Genomic DNA, 21,954 nt, shown 5'->3' with positions numbered 1-21,954 from the left:
TATGAGTTTGGCTTTTTTTTTTTTGTTTTTGGTAGTGTTTTTATTTGTAGTTCTCTGTTCCTTTTTTCTTCTTTTGCTCTTTTCCCTTATGATTGATGACTTTCTTTAGTTTTCAGCTTAAATTCCTTTCTCTTTATTTTTGTGTGTCTGTTACAGGTTTGTGGTTACCATGAGGTTCACATATAACATCCCAATTATATAGCAGTCTATGTTGTTGATGGTTGATTTAGTTTGAACACATTCTAAAATGTGTTCACTAAATTTTTACTAAGCACTAAATTTTTACTCCTCCCCTCCATGTTTTATGAACCAGATAATCATATTTGATATCCTTTTATTTTGTGAATTCCTTAACTGAATTTTTAGATGTAATTGATTTACTACTTTTTTCTTTTAATCTTCATTCTAGCTTTATAAGTGATTGACCTACTACTTTTATTGTATGTTTGCTTTTACCAATGAAATTTTTTTGCCTTTCATAATTTTCTTTTACTTAGCAGCCTTTCCTTTTCTGCTTTAAGAAGTCCCTTTAACATCAGTTTAGTGGTGAAGAGCTCCTTTAACTTTGTTTGTCTGGGAAACTCTCCTTTGTCTCTGAATGGTCATTTCTCGGGTAGAGTATTTTTGGTCTTTTCCCTTCAGCCTTTCAACTGTATCGTGCCACTCCCTTTTGACCTGCAGAGTTTCTGCTGAGAAAGCTTAGCTGATGGCCTTTATGGGGTTTCCCTGGTATGTAACATTCCTTCTTTAATTTTTGCCATTTTAGTTATGTATCTCAGTGTGGACATCTTTGGGTTTATCTTGTTTGGTGCCTCTCTGTGCTTCCTAGACCTGAGTATCTGTTTCCTTCTCCAGATTAGGGAAGTTCTCAGCTGTTATTTCTTCAGATAAATTTTCTGCCCCTTTCTCTTTCTTCCTTCTGGGATCCCTATAATGCAAGTGTTAGTATTCTTGATATTGCCCCACAGGGCCCTTAAAATAGCCTCACCTTTATTTTTTTTTTTTTTCCTGTTCAACTTGAGAACTCTCCATCACCCGGCCTTCCAGATGCTGATCTGCTCTTCCACATCCTCTAATTTGTTGATCCCCCCCCTACTGTATTTTTCATTTACATTATTCTTCAACTCTGATTGTTGTTGTTGTTTACATTTTCTGTCTGTGTTGACATTCTCGCAAAGCTCATCCTCTCTTTCCTCAAATCCGGTGAGCATCTTTATGACTATTACTTTGAACTGTTCACCAGGTAAGTTGCTTACCTCTGTTTCATTTACTTCTTTTTCTGAAGTTTTGTCTTACTCTTTTTTTTTTTTTAATCTTTATTTGAGAAAGAGAGAGACAGAGTGTGAGCAGGGGAGGGTCAGAGAGAGAGGGAGACACAGAATCTGAAACAGGCTCCAGTCTCTGAGCTGTCAGCACAGAGCCCAACACAGGGCTCGAACTCACAAACCATGAGATCATGACCTGAGCCAAAGTCAGATGTTTAACTGACTGAGCCACCCAGGTGCCCCGTGTCTTATTCTTTAGTTCAGAGCATCTTCCTCCGTCTCCTCATTTCGTTTGACTTTCTGTTTATTAGGTGAAACCGCTACCTCTCCCAGTCTTGATGGAGTGACCTTATATAAGAACGTCCCCTATGTGGACTCTGTATGCCTGGCAGCTGAGGTTGGCTGGCTGGAGCTGGAGCTGGCACAGGCCGGAGGGTCCCAGGGTGTTCTGCACAGGGGGCACCCTGGAGGGATGGCTGGAGCTGAAGTGGGTGCTTCATGCCGGGCTGGCACTGGACACCTGGGGCTGAAGTGGCCACAGACCAGCGGGTCTCAGGCTGCTTCGTACCAGGGTCACCTTGGTGGATGGCTTGAGCTGGGGCAGGCGTGGACCGGGGCATTTTGCATAGCAGGAACCCTGGCAGGATACCAGAGCTGCCCTGGTGGGATGGCTGGAGCTGAAGCAGATGTGGGCCATGCTGGGGCAGCCTTGATGGAATGGCTGGAGCTGGTGTGAGCTAGGGGCTCAGAGGTTGCTGAGGCAGCAGGCTGGCTAGAGTACTGGGTCCCTGTTCCTGTCTGTGCTGTCAAGATGGAGAGTGTAAACAGTGGCTCTTGCCGGCACCATTGACCCCGGAGAGAGTTACAGCAATTCCCCCACCATATGGGAGACACTCAGGATTAGTACATGGGTTTCCTTCACTTACAGTCTACTTGCCTTTTAAACTGATGGTTTTGTTTGTTTTGTTTTGTTTTTTGCAGTGCCTCGGGCCAGATGAATCTGTACGTGGCACATCTGTGATATCCCTTCCCTGCTGTAGGTTGCCACATTAGGGGTGGGGTTCCCATCATTACTGTGTCTCCCTCTCTCCTGCTGTTCTCTGTGTGGCACCTCAGTGCTTTATTGTGCAGAAGCTGTTCAGTCAGCCTTCAGTTCTTCCTTAGGAGGAATTCCTGTATATGTAGGTATAGATTTGGTGTGTCCATGAGAGGAGATGAATTCAGGATCTTCCTAAGTTGCCATCAAGTTCAGCTTTTTTAGATTCTACATATATATATATATATATATATATATATATATATATATATATATATATATTTGTCTTTCCCTATATGCCTTGTTTCACTTAGTATAATGGCCCTTATGGGCCATCCATGCTATTACCAATGGCAAGATTTCCTTCTTTCTCATGGCTGAATAGTAATATCCCTTTGTGTGTATGTGTATATTTACCCCATCTTCTTTATCTATACATCTATTGTTGTTTCCATACCTTGGCTATTGTGAATAATGCTGCAGTGCACATGGGAGTGCAGACATCTCTTCCATATCCTGTTTTCCTTTCCTTTGGATTATATATCCAAGAGTGGGGTTGCTGTATCACATGGTAGTTCTGTTTTTAATGTTACGAGGCATCTCCATACTGTTTTCCATAGTGGCTGAACCACTTTGCATTCCCACCAACAGTGCACCAAGTGTTCCCTTTTCTCCACATCCTCACCGACACTTGGTATCATCTGTATTCATCAGGGACATTAGTCTATAGTTCTCTTACAGTGTCCTTATCTGCCTTTGGTATCTGGGTAATTCTGCTCTCATAAAATGAGTTTAGAAGTGTTCCTTCTTCAATTTGGGAAGAGTTTGAGAAGAATTGACATCAGTTCTTCTTCAAATGTTTGGTAGAATTCACTCGTGAAGACATTTGGTCCTGGAGTTTTCTGTGTTGGGAACTTTTTAATCACTAATTAAATCACCTCATGTATTGTCAGTCTGTTCATATTTTCTCTTTATTCCCAATTCACTCTTGGCAGACTGTTCCCAAGAACTTATCATTTATTCAAGATTATCCAATTTGCTAGCATTTAATTTGTTCATAGTAGTTTCTCATATCCTTTGTATTTCTGTAGTATCATTTGAAATGTCACTCTTCCATTTCTGATTTTATTTATTTGAATCCTATTTTTTTTAGTGTAGCTAGAGTTTCTCAATTTTACTTTTTTTTGAAAACCGGCTCTTAGTTTCACTGATTTTTTTTTTTCTATTATTCTTCTGGTCTCTGTTTCATTTATTTCCACTCTAATCTTTGTTATTAATTTCATTTGCTAACTTGGGGCTTAGTTCTTCTTTTTCTAGTTCCTTGAGATATAAAGTTAGGTTTTTTTCAGATCCCTTTAGTTTCTTAATATATGCATTTATAACTATAAACTTCCCTCTCAGAACTGCTTTTGCAGCATCCCATAGGTTTTGGAATAGTGTGTTTCCATTTTCATTTGTTTTGAGATATTTTATTTCCTTTTGATTTCTTCTTTGACCCATTGGTTGTTCAAGAGTATTTAATTTTCACGTATTTGTAGCTTTTCACATATTTCAGCTTTCCTCTTGTTTTGATTTCTGGTTTCATACCGCTTTGGTCAGAAAGGATGACTTGGTATGATTTCAGTCATCTTAAATTCGGAAGACTTGATTTGTGTTCTGTCATGTGGTCTATTCTGGAAAATGTTCCACGTGCACGTGAGAAGAATGTGTATTCTTCTGTTGGATGGAATGTTCCACAAATCTTTGTCAGGTCCATTTGGCTTAATGTGTGGTTCAGGCCCAATGTAAATGTTGGTTTTCTGTCTAGATGATCTATTACTGAAAGTGGAGTATTGGAAGTCCCCCACTATTATTGTATTGTTGTCTGTTTCTTCCTTCAGATCTATTGCTTAATACAGTTAGGTGTTCCAATATTGTGTGTGTGTGTGTGTCTGATTGTTATATCTTCTTGATGAATTGACCCTTTTCTCATTATATATTGACCTTTGTCTCTTGTTACCATTTTGGCTTAAAGTCTGTTTTGTCTAATGTAGGTATAGCTACCTTACTTTCTTTTGTTTTTTTACTGGCATGGAATGTCTTTTTCTCTCTCTTCACTCAGAGCTATGTATGTCCTTAAAGCTGAAGCAAATCTCTTGTAGGCATCATATAGTTGAGTCATTTTTTATTCATCCAGCCACTCTGCCTTCTGATTGGTTAATTCAGTCCATTTACATTTAAAATTATTGCTGTGTAAGATCTTATAATGCCATCTTACTGTTTTCTGATATTTTGTTTTTCCATTGTTTCCTTTCACTGCCTTTGTAAATGCATAATTTTCTATGGCGGTATGCTCTGCTTCCCCCTTTTCTATCTTTAGTGCATCTACTCTAGGTTTTTGTTTTTGTTTTGTTTTGTTTTGTGGTTATGAGGCTTACATAAGACATCTCATAAATAAAACAGGCCATTTTAAACTGATAGCAACTTAACTTCAATTGTCTATAAACACTTCGCCCTTTACTCCCCCTTGTATATTTCTGGTATCGTTTACCTCTTTCTATGTTGTATATTTATTAAATTATAGTAGCTATAATTATTTTTAATACTTTTTTCCTTTGACATTTATACTGCAGTTAAGTGGCTAACATCCATCCAAAGTCTGATTTTTTACCTTTACTAGTGTGGTGTATACTTTCGTGTATTTTCATGTTGCTGATTAGTGTCAGCTTATTTCAGCCTGAAGAACTTTCAGCATTTATTACAAAGCAGATTTAGTGCTGAAGGAACTCCTTCAGCTTTTTTTTTGTCTAGGAAAGTCTGTTTCTCCTTCATATCTGAAGGATAACTTTGTCAGATATAGCATTGTTGGCTGGCAATTTCTTTTTCTTTCAATTCATATTCTTTGAATATGACCTTCCACTCTCACCTGACCTGTAGTGTTTCTATTGAGAAATCTGCTGACAGTTTAATGGTGGTTCCTTTGTAGGTTACAATATTTTTCCCCTCGATACTTTTAGCATTCTTTATTTCCAATTTTTTGATAGTTTCATTATAATGTGCCTTGCAGAAGGTGTTTTTGCATTGAGATTAATTGGGTGATTTTCTATAGCTCTGTAAACTTGGATGTCCAGTTCCTTTGCATGTTTAGGAACTTCTCAGCTCTTCTTTAATAGTATTTTAAAATTTTTTAATGTTTATATTTGAGAGAGAGAGACAAAACGTGAGTAGGGGAGGGGCAGAGAGAGAGGGAGACACAAAACTCAAAGCAGGCTTCAAGCTCTGAGCTGTTGGCACAGAGGCTGATGTGGGGCTCAAACTCATCCACTATGAGATCATGACCTGAGCCAAAGTTGGACGTTCAACCAACTAAGCTACCCAAGCATCCTATCAGCTCTTATTTCTTTAAATAAACTTTCTGTCCCCTTCTCTATTTTCTTTGTGTAATCCTGATTCTATGTTCTTTTGATGAAACCCCATTAGATCATCTAGGCTTTCTTCACAGTTTTTCCTTCTTTTTTTTCTTTGTTCTCTTCTAACTTGGTTATTTCAAAATTTCTTTTCTCTAATTCACTTATTCTGTCTTCCATTTGCTCTACTCTGCTGCATTTGTCATTTCATTTATTGAATTCTTCAGCTCCAGAATTTCTGCTTGGTTCCCTTTATGATTTATAGCTCTTTGGTAATATCTCATCTTGAATGCACATGCTCACGTGTGTGTGTGTGTGTGATTTCAACTGTCCTTAGAGTTTTTTTGGTACCTCATTGAGTTTCTTCAATACTGATGCTGAATTCTTTATCCAAAATCCTGTGCCTCTGAGCTCTGTTATTTGAGAATTATTATTTTTTGGTGATGACACATTTCCTTGATTTTTCATGTTCTTTGTAGTTTTGCATTGCTGCTTTCACATTTGAAGTAGCAGCCACCTCTTTAAATCTTTGCTTGTTGCCTTCACATTGGGTATTCAGTTCATTAGTGCTATTGCCATCTAGGGTTTTATTGGCCTTTGTATGGGTACACCTGTTCCACTCTTCTTGCTCCCTCTTGTGGCAAAATTCTTAAGCTTTTACATCTTTGGTTCTTACAACTCACCAGGCTGGCTATTGGAAACCTTTGTTTTATTTTGCAGAAGACGGTGCTATAGCTCAAGTTTGTGGTTTCTCCCTAGTCCACAGACCCTGGCCTGTTTTTCAAGCACACTCCCAAGGAGCTTGCTCTTGCCACCACACTCAGAAGTATGTACAAGGAGCCACCTGCAGAGTGGAGGAAGGTATAGATTTAGTCCTTGGGGCATTAGGGTTGGCCACAGGCCTGGTAGGGAGATCCTCAGGTGTAGTACTCTGAGAAGCTCATGATGGGACTTCCCGCTGTGTGCAGGCAGCAGGCCCTGAGTCCCTTTAGTGTCCTTTGATATTCTTATCTTTCTTTCCTCCATCGTGGAGATCCTACCTAGGTACTCTGAGTGCTCCTGGAGAGGAATGGGTTCCTCCAGCTGCATTCCATACCACTGTGGGTAGCTGGACACTTATTCACTGCTCTTCTTTTTCTCTGTGAGAGAGGTCACTACCACCTGATAGTTTAGCCCAGTGCAATGTTGCTTTGGTGGGGGTGAGGACAGCATTGGTAAAGTGCTTTTTACCATCTCTGCCGTGTCCAAACTTGTTTTTTGCTCCGTTGGCGTGCTGGAATCTCCCTTCATAAAAGCTAGGCTTAGGCACCTTCTCTGTTGTCCGTGGGTATCAGCTTAGATCAGCACTCTCTAGGTTTTTTCATGACTATGTCAAGAGGAGTTGGGGCAGGCTCACTGCTCCACGGGTTCCACCTGTGCCCATAACTGGATTCACAGGTATGTAGACTCCTCTTGAGTTCCCTGGCCTATGGTGCCAGATCCTGCAGCTCCCACAAAGGCACTTTTGTTCATGGATGGATGACTCATTCTTCATTGAAAAAGAGGGACAGAAAGGTGCCTTCTGTCACTGTGGTGCTAATGTCACTCCCTGATATCTTCTCAATCTTCTCTCTCGGTCACATCTAAGAGGCCTTCAGGACTGCTCCCAAACGCATCCTGTAGGTGAGCCCTCCAAGAGCACTCAGCAGAGTATTGGCACTGTGGGGCCTGGATTTCTAAGAGGAATCCACAAGGAAATAGTAGTGTAAACTGTGTTGTAAAAGGTTATATTGTCTTCTGGGTATAGAAGCTAATGCTACAAATTTGGGGTGCTATTGTTACTCTTGTACCATGTTACCATCAGGTTTCACCGAGGCATCACCAACCAGAGAAAAACAGTCAGCCCTACATGGCCACAGGCACCCACCTGTGCACATGCAGGCATCTTCCACACTGCTTGCACTGGGTGGAGAGTGGGGTTTTGAATGAAGGCCAGACTCTTTTTTTTTTTTTAATTTAAATTTTAGTAAGTTACCATATAGTACAATATTGGTTTCAGGAGAATTCAGTGATGCATCACTTATATATAGGGCTCCTCACAGGTGCCCTTTTCAGTGCCTATCTCCCACCCCCCTTCCCTCCATCAAACCTCAGTTTGTGTTCTGTCATTAAGACTTGACTCTTGTGATTTGTTTCCCTCCCTTCTCTTTTTCCCCCTTTTCATGTGTTCATCTGTTTTGTTTCTTAAGTTCCACATATGAGTGAAATCATATGGTATTTGTCTTTCTCTGATTTATTTCACTTAGCATAATACATTATAGCTCCATCCATGTCATTGAAATGGTAAGATTTCATTCCTTTTGATGGCTAATATTCCTACACACACACACACACACACACCATATCTTCTTTATCCATTTATCAATCAACAGACATTTGGGCTCTCTCCATAGTTTTGCTATTGTTGATAATACTGCTAAGAACACTGGGATGCATGTTATGTACCCCCTTCAAATCTATATGTCTGTATCCTTTGGGTAACTACCTAAGAGTGAAATTGCTGAATTATAGGGTAGTTCTATTTTCAGTTTTCTGAGGAACCTCCATACTGTTCTCCAGAGTGGCCATACCAGTTTTCATTCCCACCAACAGTACAAGACGGTTCCCCTTTCTCCGCATCCTCGCCAACACCTATTGTTTCTTGTGTTGTTAATTTTAGCTATTCTGACAGGTATGAGGTAGTATCTCATCATGGGTTGATTTGTATTTCCCTAATGATGAGTGATGTTGAGCATCTTTTCATGTGTCTGTTGGCCATGCGTTCTTTGGAAAAACGTCTATTCATATCTTTTGCCCATTTCTTCACTGGGTTGTTTATTTTTGGGGTGTTTGATAGGTCCTTTATAGATTTTGGATACTAACCCTCTGTCAGATATGTCATTTGCAAATATCTTCTCCCATTCTGTAGGTTGCCTAAGTTTTGTTGATTGTTTCCTTCACTCTGCAGAAGCTTTTTATCTTGATAATGTCCCAGTAGTTCATGTTTGCTTTTGTTTCCCTTGCCTTTGATGACATGTCTGATAAGTTGCTGTGGCTGAGGTCAAAGAGATTGCTGACTATGTTCTCCTCTAGGATTATGATGGTTTTCCTATCTCACATTCAGGTCTTTCATCCATTTTGAATTTATTTTTAGGCATGGTCTAAGAAAGTTGTCCAGTTTCATATTTCTGCATGTTGCCATCCAGTTTTGCCAGCACCATTTGTTGAAGAGACTTTTTTCATTGGATGGTCTTTCCTGCTTTGTCAAAAATGACTTGACCATATAGTTGTGGGAAGGCCACACTCCTTATACAATCACTGAGCAACATTTTCCAGTATTCACAGAATTATTGCAGGAACACCTGGAGTAAATAGGTGCTAGCCATTTCTATGAGTGTCACGGCATTTAGAGGTGAAGCTCTGTATCTTTTGCCTCTGACCCTATTAACGTAGCTGGCTACAATTCTGATCTTGAAAATAAACCTTTTAACCTACCCCCGCCCCAGTGCTTATTACAGGCTAAAAGCTTGATCCTAATTGGGGGAAAGTTCTGGAGTCATCAGATATCTCATGAGAAATGAGCATGCTGTTGAAAATATGTGGGACCCTATTTCAGAGAGGCTGTTATCATTCAAGTGTTCTGTCATCACTTAGTGACTCTATAACCTTAGAACAGGGCTGAGAGGCCATTGCTTGTGGTGGGAGTGGCCGTGCCCCTGGTGATGAGATGGAACTTAATGGCTTCATCTTCAGTGTGAGTAAAATACCACCATTACCTTGAGACCTTGTCAGGCTCCTCCACTGCCCTGATAGCTGTGGCCCTTCAGGCTGGATAAATTATGCCTGGCATCTAGCTAAACTTCTGTGATCCCCACAGATACATTTTGTGTAGAATGAAAAGTCAGTGCACAGGACTTTTCTCTGATTCCTAATAATGTGAGACTCATTTCTGATTATAATTAGGGTTCTTGCCTCTCCCTCTAGCCTGGTATTTACCAGGAACGGCTGGTGGGAACCAGTATCAAGGCATCAGGCCTTTCTTCTCATTGCAGTTAGGGCATTCATGCTGACAGGCCAACAGGTTAATAGAGCTTTTATCTCTCTAGCTGTGATCACCCCCTTCCCTATGCCTGTCCCTCTAATCACAGTGAGCAGTGACTGGGGCTCCTGGCACCTGTGGCATAGCCTACATATGAAGTCACATTAAAACCCAGCAATAAATGAGTTGAAGGAAATCAGACTCAGAGAGAAAGATGAAAAAGGTTAGCTTTATGTCTTGAGTTCTACATTATTTACTTAGTGGCACTAAAGTGAGGATGCCTATTTAAAGTGCCCAGTTGGTGTTTTGGTTCATTGATTAAAACCAGCGACACGTTGCCCTAAGAAAACACTGTTGAAATTCATTAACTCTGAGCACTTCAGAGTTTGGAAGAAATCACAAGAAACACAGGAGCAAGGCCACAGCAACAGTAGCTCTGGTCCCTGCAGCCCCTCACCGGGGCTGCACGGAAGGAATGAGAAGGGGGCCTCTCCGGGATGCCGTGGGGCTGAGTAGGTAGGCGGTCCCTGCCTTCAGGGAGCTTGCAGGCTGCCTCGGGACCTGGAAATGTGAAAAGTTACATCGATAGGAGATGTGATCCACCAGAAAAAAGAGAAGGTTGTGCCACCCGGTTCCATGGCTAATTATCAACTTAGAAGGACAGCAGGTGGCATCTGTGAGTTCGGAGGAGAGGAAGGCTCCTTCAGGCTGGGGCTCCAGGTAGGCCTGGGCCAGGGGTGACTGCAGGGAGCGAGGGGTGTGGAAAGAAAGAACCCAGAAAACAAGCAGAAGAAGCCAGTACTCACCTCGCTGGAAAAGAGAGAGAGTGACACTTTTGAGAAATGATTCCTTACCAAGTGAATATCCAAGGGAACTGCTGGATTATCTCTTGAAGGGCTGTCCACAGTTGTCTTGAAGTAATCTCACGTTAAAGGCCGCTCTTGAGACGGTCTGGCTCTCCCCACATGGTGCACCAGAATGGGAGCAGGTCATGACAAACAGAGCTCTTCCCTGGTGGCTTCTGCCTTCATAGTGGAAATGGTGGTTCGAGGTTCAGACGGAAGCTATGTACATTTAGTGATACACAACCTCCACGCAGGGCCAGCTGCCAGGTGTGACTACGGCCTCCCCCACCAGCTCTGTACCTGGGACAGCGGATGGTGTCTGAGGATGGCATGTGCGTGGTGCTTGTCTGCACCAATGTTCCCTGGCTGCTCTGGGCTCAGGCGGGGGCCCTGCCCTATTGTGTGTGCGTTGTACCAGGATGACACTTGGGAGACACCTGTGCATGTGAACAGCAGGACTGCTAGACACGTGGCTGTGACACAGAAGTTTGGCTCATGCACCTGTGTTCATTCTGACTGGTCAGCATCCCTGCCCACCTAGCTGTTTGCTATTTAATTCCTGCTTAGCTGCCAGGGCCCAGTCCCCGCTTCCTCGCGCTCTGGCCGTGTGCAGCTTCGCCCTTCCTGTGCCCTGTGTGCTCCAGTACGTGCGCTGCCCTTGTACTGCAGCAGCCCACCTCAGACACCTGTTAAGGGCCGGGTACGCATGGGTCCTGTCCTAAAAGCCCCTGACCCACAGGGTGCAGCAGGCCAAGGTTGGGGAGGGCGGTGGGAGGGCTTTGTGGGCCAGTGAACACTTGGCAGGCAGAACCTGCAACCTGGATCAGACTGGCCCATGTTCTCCTCGCCCGGCGACCAGGAGTGCCTGGCTTCGATTCTCCCAAAGAACCCTTCACCTCACCAGCCACGGTTAGTTGTTGGCTCGGGTCCTGCTGGGTTGAGGTCTGCAGAGGTCTTCAGCTTTGCCTCAGGAGGGGTGGGCCAGGCAGCGCTTTCTGGGAGCTCCCGGCCCCATGGGCATCTTGGCCGCCTCAGCAGCGAGGGGTGAGCCCTTTCCTGAGAGAGTGATGGGAGTCCCCTGACTCCCAGGTGTTCAACAGGGCAAGATACCCAATCCCAGGGTGCCAGGCCTACCCCCCGTGCCCCAGGAAAGCCCTCATCCCTCTGCAGCTGGCTGAGGCGTTCACTGTAAACAGAAGCCCTTGGTGTCCGCTCATGACAGGAAAGGAACTGCTGTCTCAGTCTGTGGAACAGAGGCGGTTGTGAAATGCCAGCCCCAGGTTAATATGCATGGTTGGTTAGGGACACCTGTCCTCAGCCAACCTGTCAGGGATGACAGCTGAGCCCTGGGCTCTGGTCTCTCCCCTCAGCATCTCCTAGGTGATGCTCATGAGGTGTTAAAGGTAGGTGTGTCCCCATTAACAGGGTCCCAGAGGTGCTCCCGTGTGTGCTGCCTGGTGCTCAAGACCTGATTTACTCTGCTTCTCATCTCCTATCACATACGCAACTTGGCATGTTTACAAATATAAACCTTAAGTGGCCCTGGCCCTGCCAGGTAACTTGTTTCAAATGTCAGCTGGTCACTTAACAGGTGCTGCTTCACAAGCTTCGCACTGCTCTGAACCCTCTGAGCGACCCCACACCCACCCTGATGGCTGTACAGCTCCGCTCCACCTCCTTCAGGTCATCAGCCACCACCCCCTTGGCACTTCACCCTTCCAAAACTAGCACCTCCTCTGTCCCATCTTGCACTGCCGGCACCTGACCGCATTTATCATTTCCTCTCAGGCAGAGCAGAACATAGACACCCTGAGACCAAGGCTTTGTTGTGTTTGTCATGGTTTCTCTGTGCCCGGCCCAGAGCAGGTACTCCGTAACCTGGATGGACACACACGGAGGATGACTTATGGAAAAGGACCTCCACCTCCCTGAACGCCCTGTGGCCCAGGGACAGGGAACCTTCATCTCTGGACATGAACTAGGGCCAACCCCAGAGAAGTGAAAAGGGCAGCAGAGCCAGCCTAAGGGGGGGTTGATGTTGCCTAGAAAGTGAGCAGTCTCCCTTTTTTTTTTTTTTTATTGAAGTATAGTTGTTACATTAGTTTTGGGTGTACAACGTAGTGACTGGACAAGTCTGTATGTTATGCTGTGCTCGCCACAAGGATAGCTACCACCTGTCACCGTGCAGCGTTGTATTGACGATACCAATGACTGTATTCTCCATTCTGTACATTTCATCCCCATGTCTTACTCATTCCATAGCTGGAAGCCTGTGTCTCCCGCCCCTCTTCATTTTGCCCGTCTCTCCACCATGTTGTGAAGGCTATTGTCAAAGAGTACTGCCTATGTTTTCTTCTAGGAGTTTTATGGTTTCAAGGTCTCCAATTCAGTCCTTAAATCCATTTGAGTTCATTTTTTGTGTATGGTATAAGAAAGTAGTCCAGTTTTCCCAACACCACTTATTGAACAGACTGTATTTCTCGTTGTATATTCTTGTCTCCTTTGTTATAGGTTAATTGACTATGTAAGCATGAGTTTATTTCTGGGCCCTTTACTCTGTTCCATTGAGCTATGATCTGTTTTTGTGCCAGTACTGTATTGTTTTGATTATTGTAGCTTTGTAGTGTATTTTGAAATCCAGAATTGCGATACCTCCAGCTTTGTTCTTCTTTTTCAAGACTGCTTTGGCTACTTGAGGTCTTTCGTGGTTCCATACAAATTGTAGGATAGTTTGTTCTAGTACCGTGAAAAATGCTGTTGGTATTTTGATAGGGATTGCATTAATTCTGCAGATTGCTTTGGGTAGTATAGACATTTGAACAGTATTTTTCCAATCCATGAGCACGGAATATTTTTCCATTTGTTTGTGTTATCTTCAGTTTCTTTTATCAGTGTTTTATAGTTTTCAGAGTACAGGCCTTTCACCTCCTTCATTAAGCTGATCCCTAGGTACTTTATTCTTTTTGGTACAATTTTATTAAAAAAATTTTTTTTAATTCTTTATTTTTGAGAGACAGAGCACAAACGGGGGAGGGGCAGAGATGAGAGGGAGACACAGAATCCGAAGCAGGCTCCAAGCTGTCAGCACAGAGTCCAATGCAGGGCTCGAGCCCACGAAACATGAGATCATGACCTGAGCCCAAGTCGGACGCTCAATGACTGAGCCACCCAGACACTCCCTTTTGGTACAATTTTAAATGGAGGTTAACATTCTTTAAAAGGAAAAATCATCCTCCTTTATAGCCCTGCAGGCACCACACAGAGAGACCTTGGGGGCAGGATGGGGGGAGGGATCAGGATGAACTTGGTTCTTTGTACTGGCAGCTGGTGCACAGAGCTCTGCTGTCACCCACTGAAAGGTGTTCTCTGCAGTCGAAACTACTAACTCATTCGTGGCACCACACCTGGAGAGTGGCACCCAGCTTTTAGCTTTCACGGCCACTAGCCCACTGCCTTAAAAAAATTAGTAAGAAATCTGGGATCCTAATTCTAAAAATCTCTCTCCTGGAAAGGTAAAACACAAAATTCTCCTGCCCCTCAATTTATAGAAGGGGGGACCCGAGGATACAAAATTATACAGAGATGACCCAGAGCAGATTTTGCAAACTGTGTCCCATAGAGAAAAAGGATGTTTTATGGCTTAAAGAGTTTGGGACCACTTGGGAGGATGGAATCAGAGGGGTTTTTACCAGCACTACCTGTCAACATCTTGACTGACAACTGGCATCCATATTGTACTTGCTTTATGGCAGTTCACTCATTCCATCCTCTTAAACAACCCTGGGAGGCGGATACCCCATTTTACAGATACAGAAACTGAGAGCATTCACAAAGCAAGCGCAGAGATGTGAAAGTGCCCAGACTGGACAGTGGCTTGTGCTGTTTTCCAGTTTATTTGACCCCAACCTTCTGTGAGTGAATGAGACTTATTAAAGCTCTCACAGTCCTTTGAACCTCATTAGGGTAATGTCCCTCTGCAGACAGAGGGCATAGACAGGCACAAACAGAAGCACCAGATACTTTTCCTGATGACATTTTTTTTTTTTTGTATTAAAGGCCTTTGCCATACAGTTATTTACTATTCTTAAGATTGTAAATTGAGTTTAAAAAAAAAACCCTGAGGGAAAGTTATAGATGGTATTTTCACTACCATCATTTTATTAAGACTACAGAGTTCTTTTATGACCTGTAATATTGTCTGCTTTAATACAGTGGGAAATGGCCAAAAATTTCCTACAGTGAGGTATGGAAATAATGGTATATCGCATTTGTGGATAATTGGGTTTTTTAACTTACAGAATTGGGAGTGGTTCAGGTCCTGGAGGATGGAAAAAGTCCTTGGGTCACCAAGTAGGAAAAATAGCTGGACAGGCAAGTAGGCATGGAGGTGGCCCTTGCTGTTTGCTCTCCACAATCAGCCTGAAATAGAAAGTGGCTGAGAATGGAGAAGAAATACACAAACACACAGCCGTGAGAAAGTTGGAAGTCCTGCTGTTTGCAGTAACATGGATGGATCTTGAGGCTATTATGCTAAGTGAAGTCACACAAAGAAAGATTATACATCCTACTGTATGACATTACTTATATATGAAACCTAAAAAAAAAACCCCAAACTCACAGAAACAGAGAATACAGTGGTGGTAAGTAAGGAAAGGGGAAATGGAGAGACGGTGGTCGAAGGGCACAGACTTCAGTTCTAACAAAATAAGTTCTGGGAATGTGAAATACAGCATGATAATTATAGCTAATACTGTATTTGTTACTTGAAAGTTGCTGGGTAGATAGAGCTTAAATTTCCTTACCACAAAAAAAAAAATGGTAATTATACGACACAATGAAGGCGTTAATCATTTTGCAATATAGAAGTATCAGATCAGCCCATTGGGCACCTTAATCTTACATAGTGTAGTGCATCAGTGACACCTTAATAAAGCTAGCGGTGGGTACTGAGAAGTCTCAACCCTGCCCCCCGGCTCAGGGTGAGAAGCCAAAGGAGAGAAGAAGGTGGCAAGATGAAGGCCTGCATGTGGTGGCCACAGCCCCAACTGACAGGGCCCACCCGGGACTAGAGGAAGCATGACTCATGCGAGCAAAGGCCTGGGCACCACCTGCCCCTCCACCCCAGCCCACCTTATAACCTGGGAAGGCCCATCACCACCTTATACACGTACACGCTTGCTCCACCGAATTCACACGTTTACGAACGAGAACTTGGGGAGAGCGATTCCGTGTCCCCACCACTAGGACCTCTGTAACTGACCCTGTTCCCACTGGTATATTCAGTATCGCACACTCAGTTCTCAGCTGGGATCAGTTCTGCACAAAAGGCATGGTGACAGGAGACATGAGCACCCCATCCTCCCCCAAAACAGATGCCTTAGCCAAATTAGGCAGCTTCACGGCCACGGTTTCCTGGTCAGATTTCTGCAAGTCTCTTGAGCTTACAGCAGGGTTAGGACACAGAGGGGCGTGGGGACGGAGATGAGGCCTCACTGTCCTGTTCCCCGTCTGTGTTGCAGCTGGTCAATGACTTGCTGGAATTCTGCTTCTACACCTTCCGAGAGTCCCAGGCCCTGAAGGTCGAGTTCCCCGCGATGCTGGTGGAGATCATCAGCGACCAGCTGCCTAAGGTGGAGTCCGGGAACGCCAAGCCCCTTTACTTTCACAGGAAGTGACGGAAGACGTCTTACCAGGAGAGCTTTGCCTTAAGTTTCCCCATGTTATTCTACACCCACGAAGGACCCAAGGAATCATATTTTTGACATGTGATGGTTGATTCATACTTGTTCAGCAGTTTCTCAAGTTGAAAATCACGTCAAGGGTTCGGAGCCGGGAAAGCAGTTTGACACGGATTTGGCAAGACCTGAGCGGTCTGAAGGATTCTTCCCTGTCCAATCCCCAGCGCTTAGAAACATGTTCCTGTTCCTCTGGATGAAAAGCCATATCTAGTCAATAACTCTCTGATTTTGATATTTTAACAGATGGAAGTTTTAACTATGCCATGTAGTTTCCGGTATCGCTTGTTTTAAAAGGGTTCAAGGACTAACGAACTTTTTAGAGCTTACCCTTGGTTGCACATAAAACGTATAGTCAATATGGGGCATTAATATTCTTTTGTTATTTAAAAAACACAAAAAAAGAAAAAAATATATACAGATTCCTGTTGTGTAATAACAGAGCACGTGGGGTGAAGAGCGGCCCCCTTGGTGGTGGGGGGGCTTATTCGCCGGCGTTCCTCTGCATCACTGGTATACACACCCTTTAGCGTCCATTTATTTAATTAGAATGGATAAGATGTTAAACAAATGCCTTGGTTTCAATTTCTAGTATCTATTGTGTTGGCTTTACAAATAATTTTTTGCAGTCTTTTGCTGTGCTGTACATTACTGTATGTATCAATTGTGAAGGACCTGAAATAAGGTATAAGGAACTTTTGTAAATGAGACACATACAAAAAAAAAAAAACAAAAAACAAAACAAAAAAAAACTTTAATGGTTGATAGGATGAAGGGGAAAGTATTTTTGAAAGAATTCTATTTTGCTGGAGACTATTTAAGTACTATCTTTGTCTAAACAAGGTAAAAATTTTTTTTGTAAAGTGAAATGTTCTGCATGCATAATGAACCGTTTACAGTGTATTTAAGAAAGGGAAAGCTGTGCCTTTTTTAGCTTCATATCTAATTTACCATTTTACAGTCTCTGTTGTAAATAACCACACTTAAACCTCTTTGGTTGTCTCTAAGCCTTTCTACCTTTTCTGTACTTTTGTTTTGTCTCTGGTCTCCCGCTTGGGGTGTTCTTGGGACTTGAGCACGGTTTCTGGCTTCTGCTCCATCCTGCTTCCGTCCGGGAGCGACAGGCTGTGGTGCCCGCAGCTCCTCCAAGGGGTCACCTGACAACACACATGCGAGAGGGTGTCCGGGAGTGCCGCAGCTTTAGGAGAGTTGCCTCTTTTCCTTTCTTCCTCACGAAGCAGAATCAGAATCGGCTCCAGGAGAGTGAGACCAGAAATGCCATGGCCCAGAGAGCTGAGTCTCATCCCATTGTAGAAAATTGGATTTTCTCCTTTGGGAAAGAAATTCCATGCACTCTCTACATCGGCGGAGGTGACACGTTCACTTCTGGTCTTGGAAAGGGGTTTTGCACTCCCGGAACTGGTCACGGGAACACATAGGCCATTGCAGGATGCACTGGGAAGATGCATTTTGGCACGGTTCGGTCAGAGTGGCGTGGAGACCGCATGATAATTAGAGGGTTTTTAGATTTTTAAAAGGTAGGTTTTAAAAATAAATTTTATACATAAACAGTTTTGGAAAAAAAATAACTACAGATCATATAAGCAAGACAGTGGCACTAAAATTTTTAATTCATTAATCTGTTTGGCACTGATGCAATTTATCGCTTTTCTCTTGCCCCAGATCACAAACCTATATATCTTTGGGGAAACTTAACAATATGATTGCACTAAATAAACTACTTTGAACAGAGGCCAAATTAGTCTTTTAAAAGTGACGATAATCATCAGGTACTCAGTGAAATCACATTATTTTCCAGAACCTAAAAGCTGTAGCTGGAGAAGCCAGGAGAAGGCAGCATTGGGATCACCACTTTTCTCCAGGGTTCACCATGCAGGCAACATTACCTTGTCTTTCAGAAGACACCTGCCTTATGCAAGGGGAAGCCTGTGAAAGCTGCATTCAGAGGGAGGACTTTTTCTTACATAATTTGCAATTTCAGTAATTTAATTTATAGGCAGATCTTTAAATACAGTCAACTTACATGCACAGCAATATGAAAGCCACACTTGGAAGGTGATAAGTACTCAGCATGCAGACTGGGAGTTTCTAGAAAAGAAATGGCTTACAAGAGCAGCTTTTAGCTCAAGACTTACGTTTTATGAAATTGGAATTTCACTGTAACCAGGTTTGGGATGGAGACAGTCTGCATCAGCTTTTTGTATTAACAAAGTTACTGGCTCTTTATGTGTCTCCAGGTAACTTTGCTTGATTAAACAGCAAAGCCATATTCTAAATTCACTGTTGAATGCCTGTCCCAGTCCAAATTGTGTGTCTGCTCTTATTTTTGTACCATATTGCTCTTAAAAATCTTGGTTTGGTACAATTCATATTTCACCAAAACTTCTTCATATAATTAAAAAACACTAAATTAGTTTAAAATGAAGCAATTTATATCTTTATGCAAAAACATATGTCTGTCTTTGCAAAGGACTGTAAGCAGATTACAATAAATCCTTTACTTTAATCACCTGTTGTTTTGGAAACATTTCATTTGAATGTCCGTAGGAACACCTGGATTTTTGTGTCCCTCTCAATCTGATAACTTGCACTTCTGCCTACATCCAAGATAGCGTAACATTTCTGCCCCGCTGTGTTAAAGCCCCCCCCCCCCCCCCGCCATTAGCCACATGTCCATTATATTCTTTTGGGACTAATTAGATGCTTATTTTTCAGTGCTAATATTTGGGGTCACTAAAACAACCTGTAACAGTTTGATAACAATAACTGCTACTAAACACTCTGTGTACATTGCCTCCTTTATCTTCACAGCCGTAGGAAAGCTCGATCATTCATTTTTCAGACTTTGAGACTGACCTGAGTAGACCAGATGCCCCACCTGACTCCAGAGTTCTTCCTCCATGCAGTTCTGCTTTGCTCCTTCCCATTAGATCCTCTTGGGCCAAGAGACTTGGCTCCCCACTGGCCATAATGCTTCTCACACTCCTTACAGGCTGCTCCCCTTAATTTCACGCATATAATATGGACCACAGAAGAGCAGCAAACAATTATCAGCTCATCTTAAAATTAGAAAACATATATTTCCCACCATATAATTTCAAGTTCATTTTTAACATGTCATTTAACTGGTGATAAAACTATTTGCTTCCAGAAAGAGAAGACTAGTTGAGCATTAGACAAATTCAACTTTGTTCTAAAATGATAGATTTCTGGAACACAACATGGCCATTAAACACAGAACGGGAGAGAAACAGTTTTAGAGTTGTAAGCACAAATTTGTTTCTAAAACATCTGTACATACAGTTAATTTTATATCTTAAAGCTAACAGAATTTGACCTAGGGAGCAAGGCTTTTCACCAAGAGCCCCTAACTTTAAATAACGGCCACCCCAGCATGCTCCCTTTTAATTAGAGTGGGTGTCCTTTCTGAATGGAGCGGACTCATTCTTGGGACAAGTGTCACTCTATTTCTGAGATTTTCTAAAAGTGTTCTCAGACCCAAAGAATCCAGCTGCACGTTTAGGAATCCTTAGCTGAGAACGAAGACTCTTCCCCTGAGACAGCCAGCCACTGCACACCAGAGCAGTGAAGATTATGCGCAGTGATGCATCTATAATTAGGGGTTTGTTTGCTTCTGTGTGTTGAATGCCCCTCAATCAAATAGAAAACATTGTCCCTCTATGTTAAAGTCAGCTCTAACATACTTTTTATAAACTGTGAGTGTACACAGACTAAAATGACTTGATTACAAGTCTCCCTGGCACTTTCATTTCAAGCCCTCCAATTGTCAGTGCAGCAGTTTTCTTGGAAGTAACACTGTGGCTTTCCCAACAACACTGGATAAGAGAAGATTAGAATATGATCTTAACGGTCAGCATGGACCAAGACTATATCCAAAGCAAAGCAAACCATGGAGCAGAGTAGCAGGTGGGTAGCTGCAAACCACCCCAAAACGTAGCGGGGTTTGACTCAACCACCGTTTGTTATTTCTAGTGAGTTTACAATTCAGCTGGGAGGGTTCTGCCAACCTGGACCAGGCTCGGTGGAATCTGGCCTCATGGGGCATCTGCAGTTAAGCAGCAGTCCGACTGGTCTGGGATAGTTCTGCTCCACGTGGCCTCTCATCCTTCAGCGGACCAGCCTAGGCAAATTTTCATGGTAAAGGCAAGGCTCTACTAAGGAAGGAGGGGGAAGGTATAACACTTTTCAGCCTCCGATTGCATCAAGTTTGCTCCTATGCCATTGGCCAAAACAGGTTACAAGGTCAAGTCTAGAGTCATCGTGGAGGGCTCCACAAAAAGGGACATGGATTCAAAGAGGGGTGAAATTGGGATCATTAAATCAATCTACACTGGCAATTACCCTGATACTTTTTCATAGAATTTACATTGCCAGGATAGCAGTTTCCAAGTTATCCATGGTCACAGCTACAGAAAGGGTCACAGCTACTACGAAGCCGTGTTGGAGCGTGTTTCTCCTGCAGGGTTTCCTCGCTGCTGAAATCCTCCATGGAAGAAGAAATTTAGACACCAGCACATGACACTGAGCTGTCTAAATCAATATTGTGCATTTACTGCCCAAGTTCAAAGTGCAGGTCTCTTGCTGGACAAAAAGCAGAAGTCCGCTTTCCAATCAAGTTGATCTTTTCTGATAGGAAAGAGTTCTCGGAGATATTCCTCCAACCAGTAGATTGAGAAACTTTTTGTTTGCAGACATGAGCATTAGGAGACTATGCCAGGTTACCCAAGGAGGGTGGCAATAAATTACTGCCCCGGCCAGTCAAGGAAAAAGAGTGCTGACAGGCACAGTCAAGGAAGACATTTGCAGAGCTTGGGGCAGGAAAGCCGTTTGAGGACAGGCTCCTGGGATGACATCTTTGGATAGGAGGAAGGAAGGAAAGTTATGTGGCTCAGGAAGATTAAAAAAAGGCATGGAAAATATCTGGCTGAGAAGGGAGTCATCAAGACCAGCATTGAGAGATTGGAGGGGAGAACAGTCAGAAGGTGAGAAGGGGGCCAGAACCGAGGTGAATAGGGAACAAAGACAAGGGCAAGATTACAGAGGCAAAGTATGCCCTTGGGAAGGAGAGGAAAGGGCAGACCATGTAGACGGAAAGCCGAGGAATGGCCTTTGGAAAAGTACCTGGACGAAAGCAGTGAGTGGCCAGGAGACAAGAAGGGGGACAGAGACTATTCCCACCACCAGGGTACCCTGCTGTCTGCCTTCTCCCATCTCCATTTACCAAACTTTCCCGCTGGGCACCCTTCAGGCACTTATCTTTTGTCACAACATCTCAATGAGGTTGGTGCTGTTCTCTATTGCACAGAAGGGGACTGAAGCATAAAGAGGCAAGTTCACTTGCCCAAGGTCACCAAAGTATAAAATAGTAAAAAAAAAAAAAAAAGGATTCAAAATTGGTTGTTTGTAACTCAAAGCTCACACTTTTTTTAGCCACTGTCTTAGGTCCCTGGAACTGCTGTAACAAGGTGCCACAAAGCATCGGCTGCAAGTCCAGGAGCGAGGTGTTGGCAGGGCTGGTTCCTTCTGAGGGCCATGAGGGAGGGATCCGTTCCAGACTTCTCTTGCTTGGCTTGTGGACGACTGTCTTC

At 43.2% G+C, this 21,954-nt stretch overlaps 1 protein-coding gene across 1 annotated transcript in view; it reads left to right on the top strand.

Annotated features, from left to right (window-relative positions):
• NR3C2 (nuclear receptor subfamily 3 group C member 2) overlaps window positions 1–18,894 on the top strand; it is a 350,537-nt gene extending 331,643 nt beyond the window's left edge. The window contains exon 8 of the mRNA XM_047091747.1: window positions 16,109–18,894. Within this exon, the coding sequence (XP_046947703.1) occupies window positions 16,109–16,264 (156 nt within the window). The 3' untranslated portion in view covers window positions 16,265–18,894. The remainder of the gene's footprint in view (window positions 1–16,108) is intronic.
• The last annotated feature ends 3,060 nt before the right edge of the window (window positions 18,895–21,954 follow it).

Source organism: Lynx rufus, unplaced genomic scaffold (genome assembly GCF_022079265.1).
Source record: "Lynx rufus isolate CCGP_SWC_20201006 ecotype Redwood Valley unplaced genomic scaffold, mLynRuf1.p SCAF_3, whole genome shotgun sequence".
Taxonomy (NCBI): domain Eukaryota; kingdom Metazoa; phylum Chordata; class Mammalia; order Carnivora; family Felidae; genus Lynx; species Lynx rufus.
The sequence above is the reverse complement of the archived record's forward strand: the minus strand, read 5'-3'. Positions and strand labels throughout refer to the sequence as shown.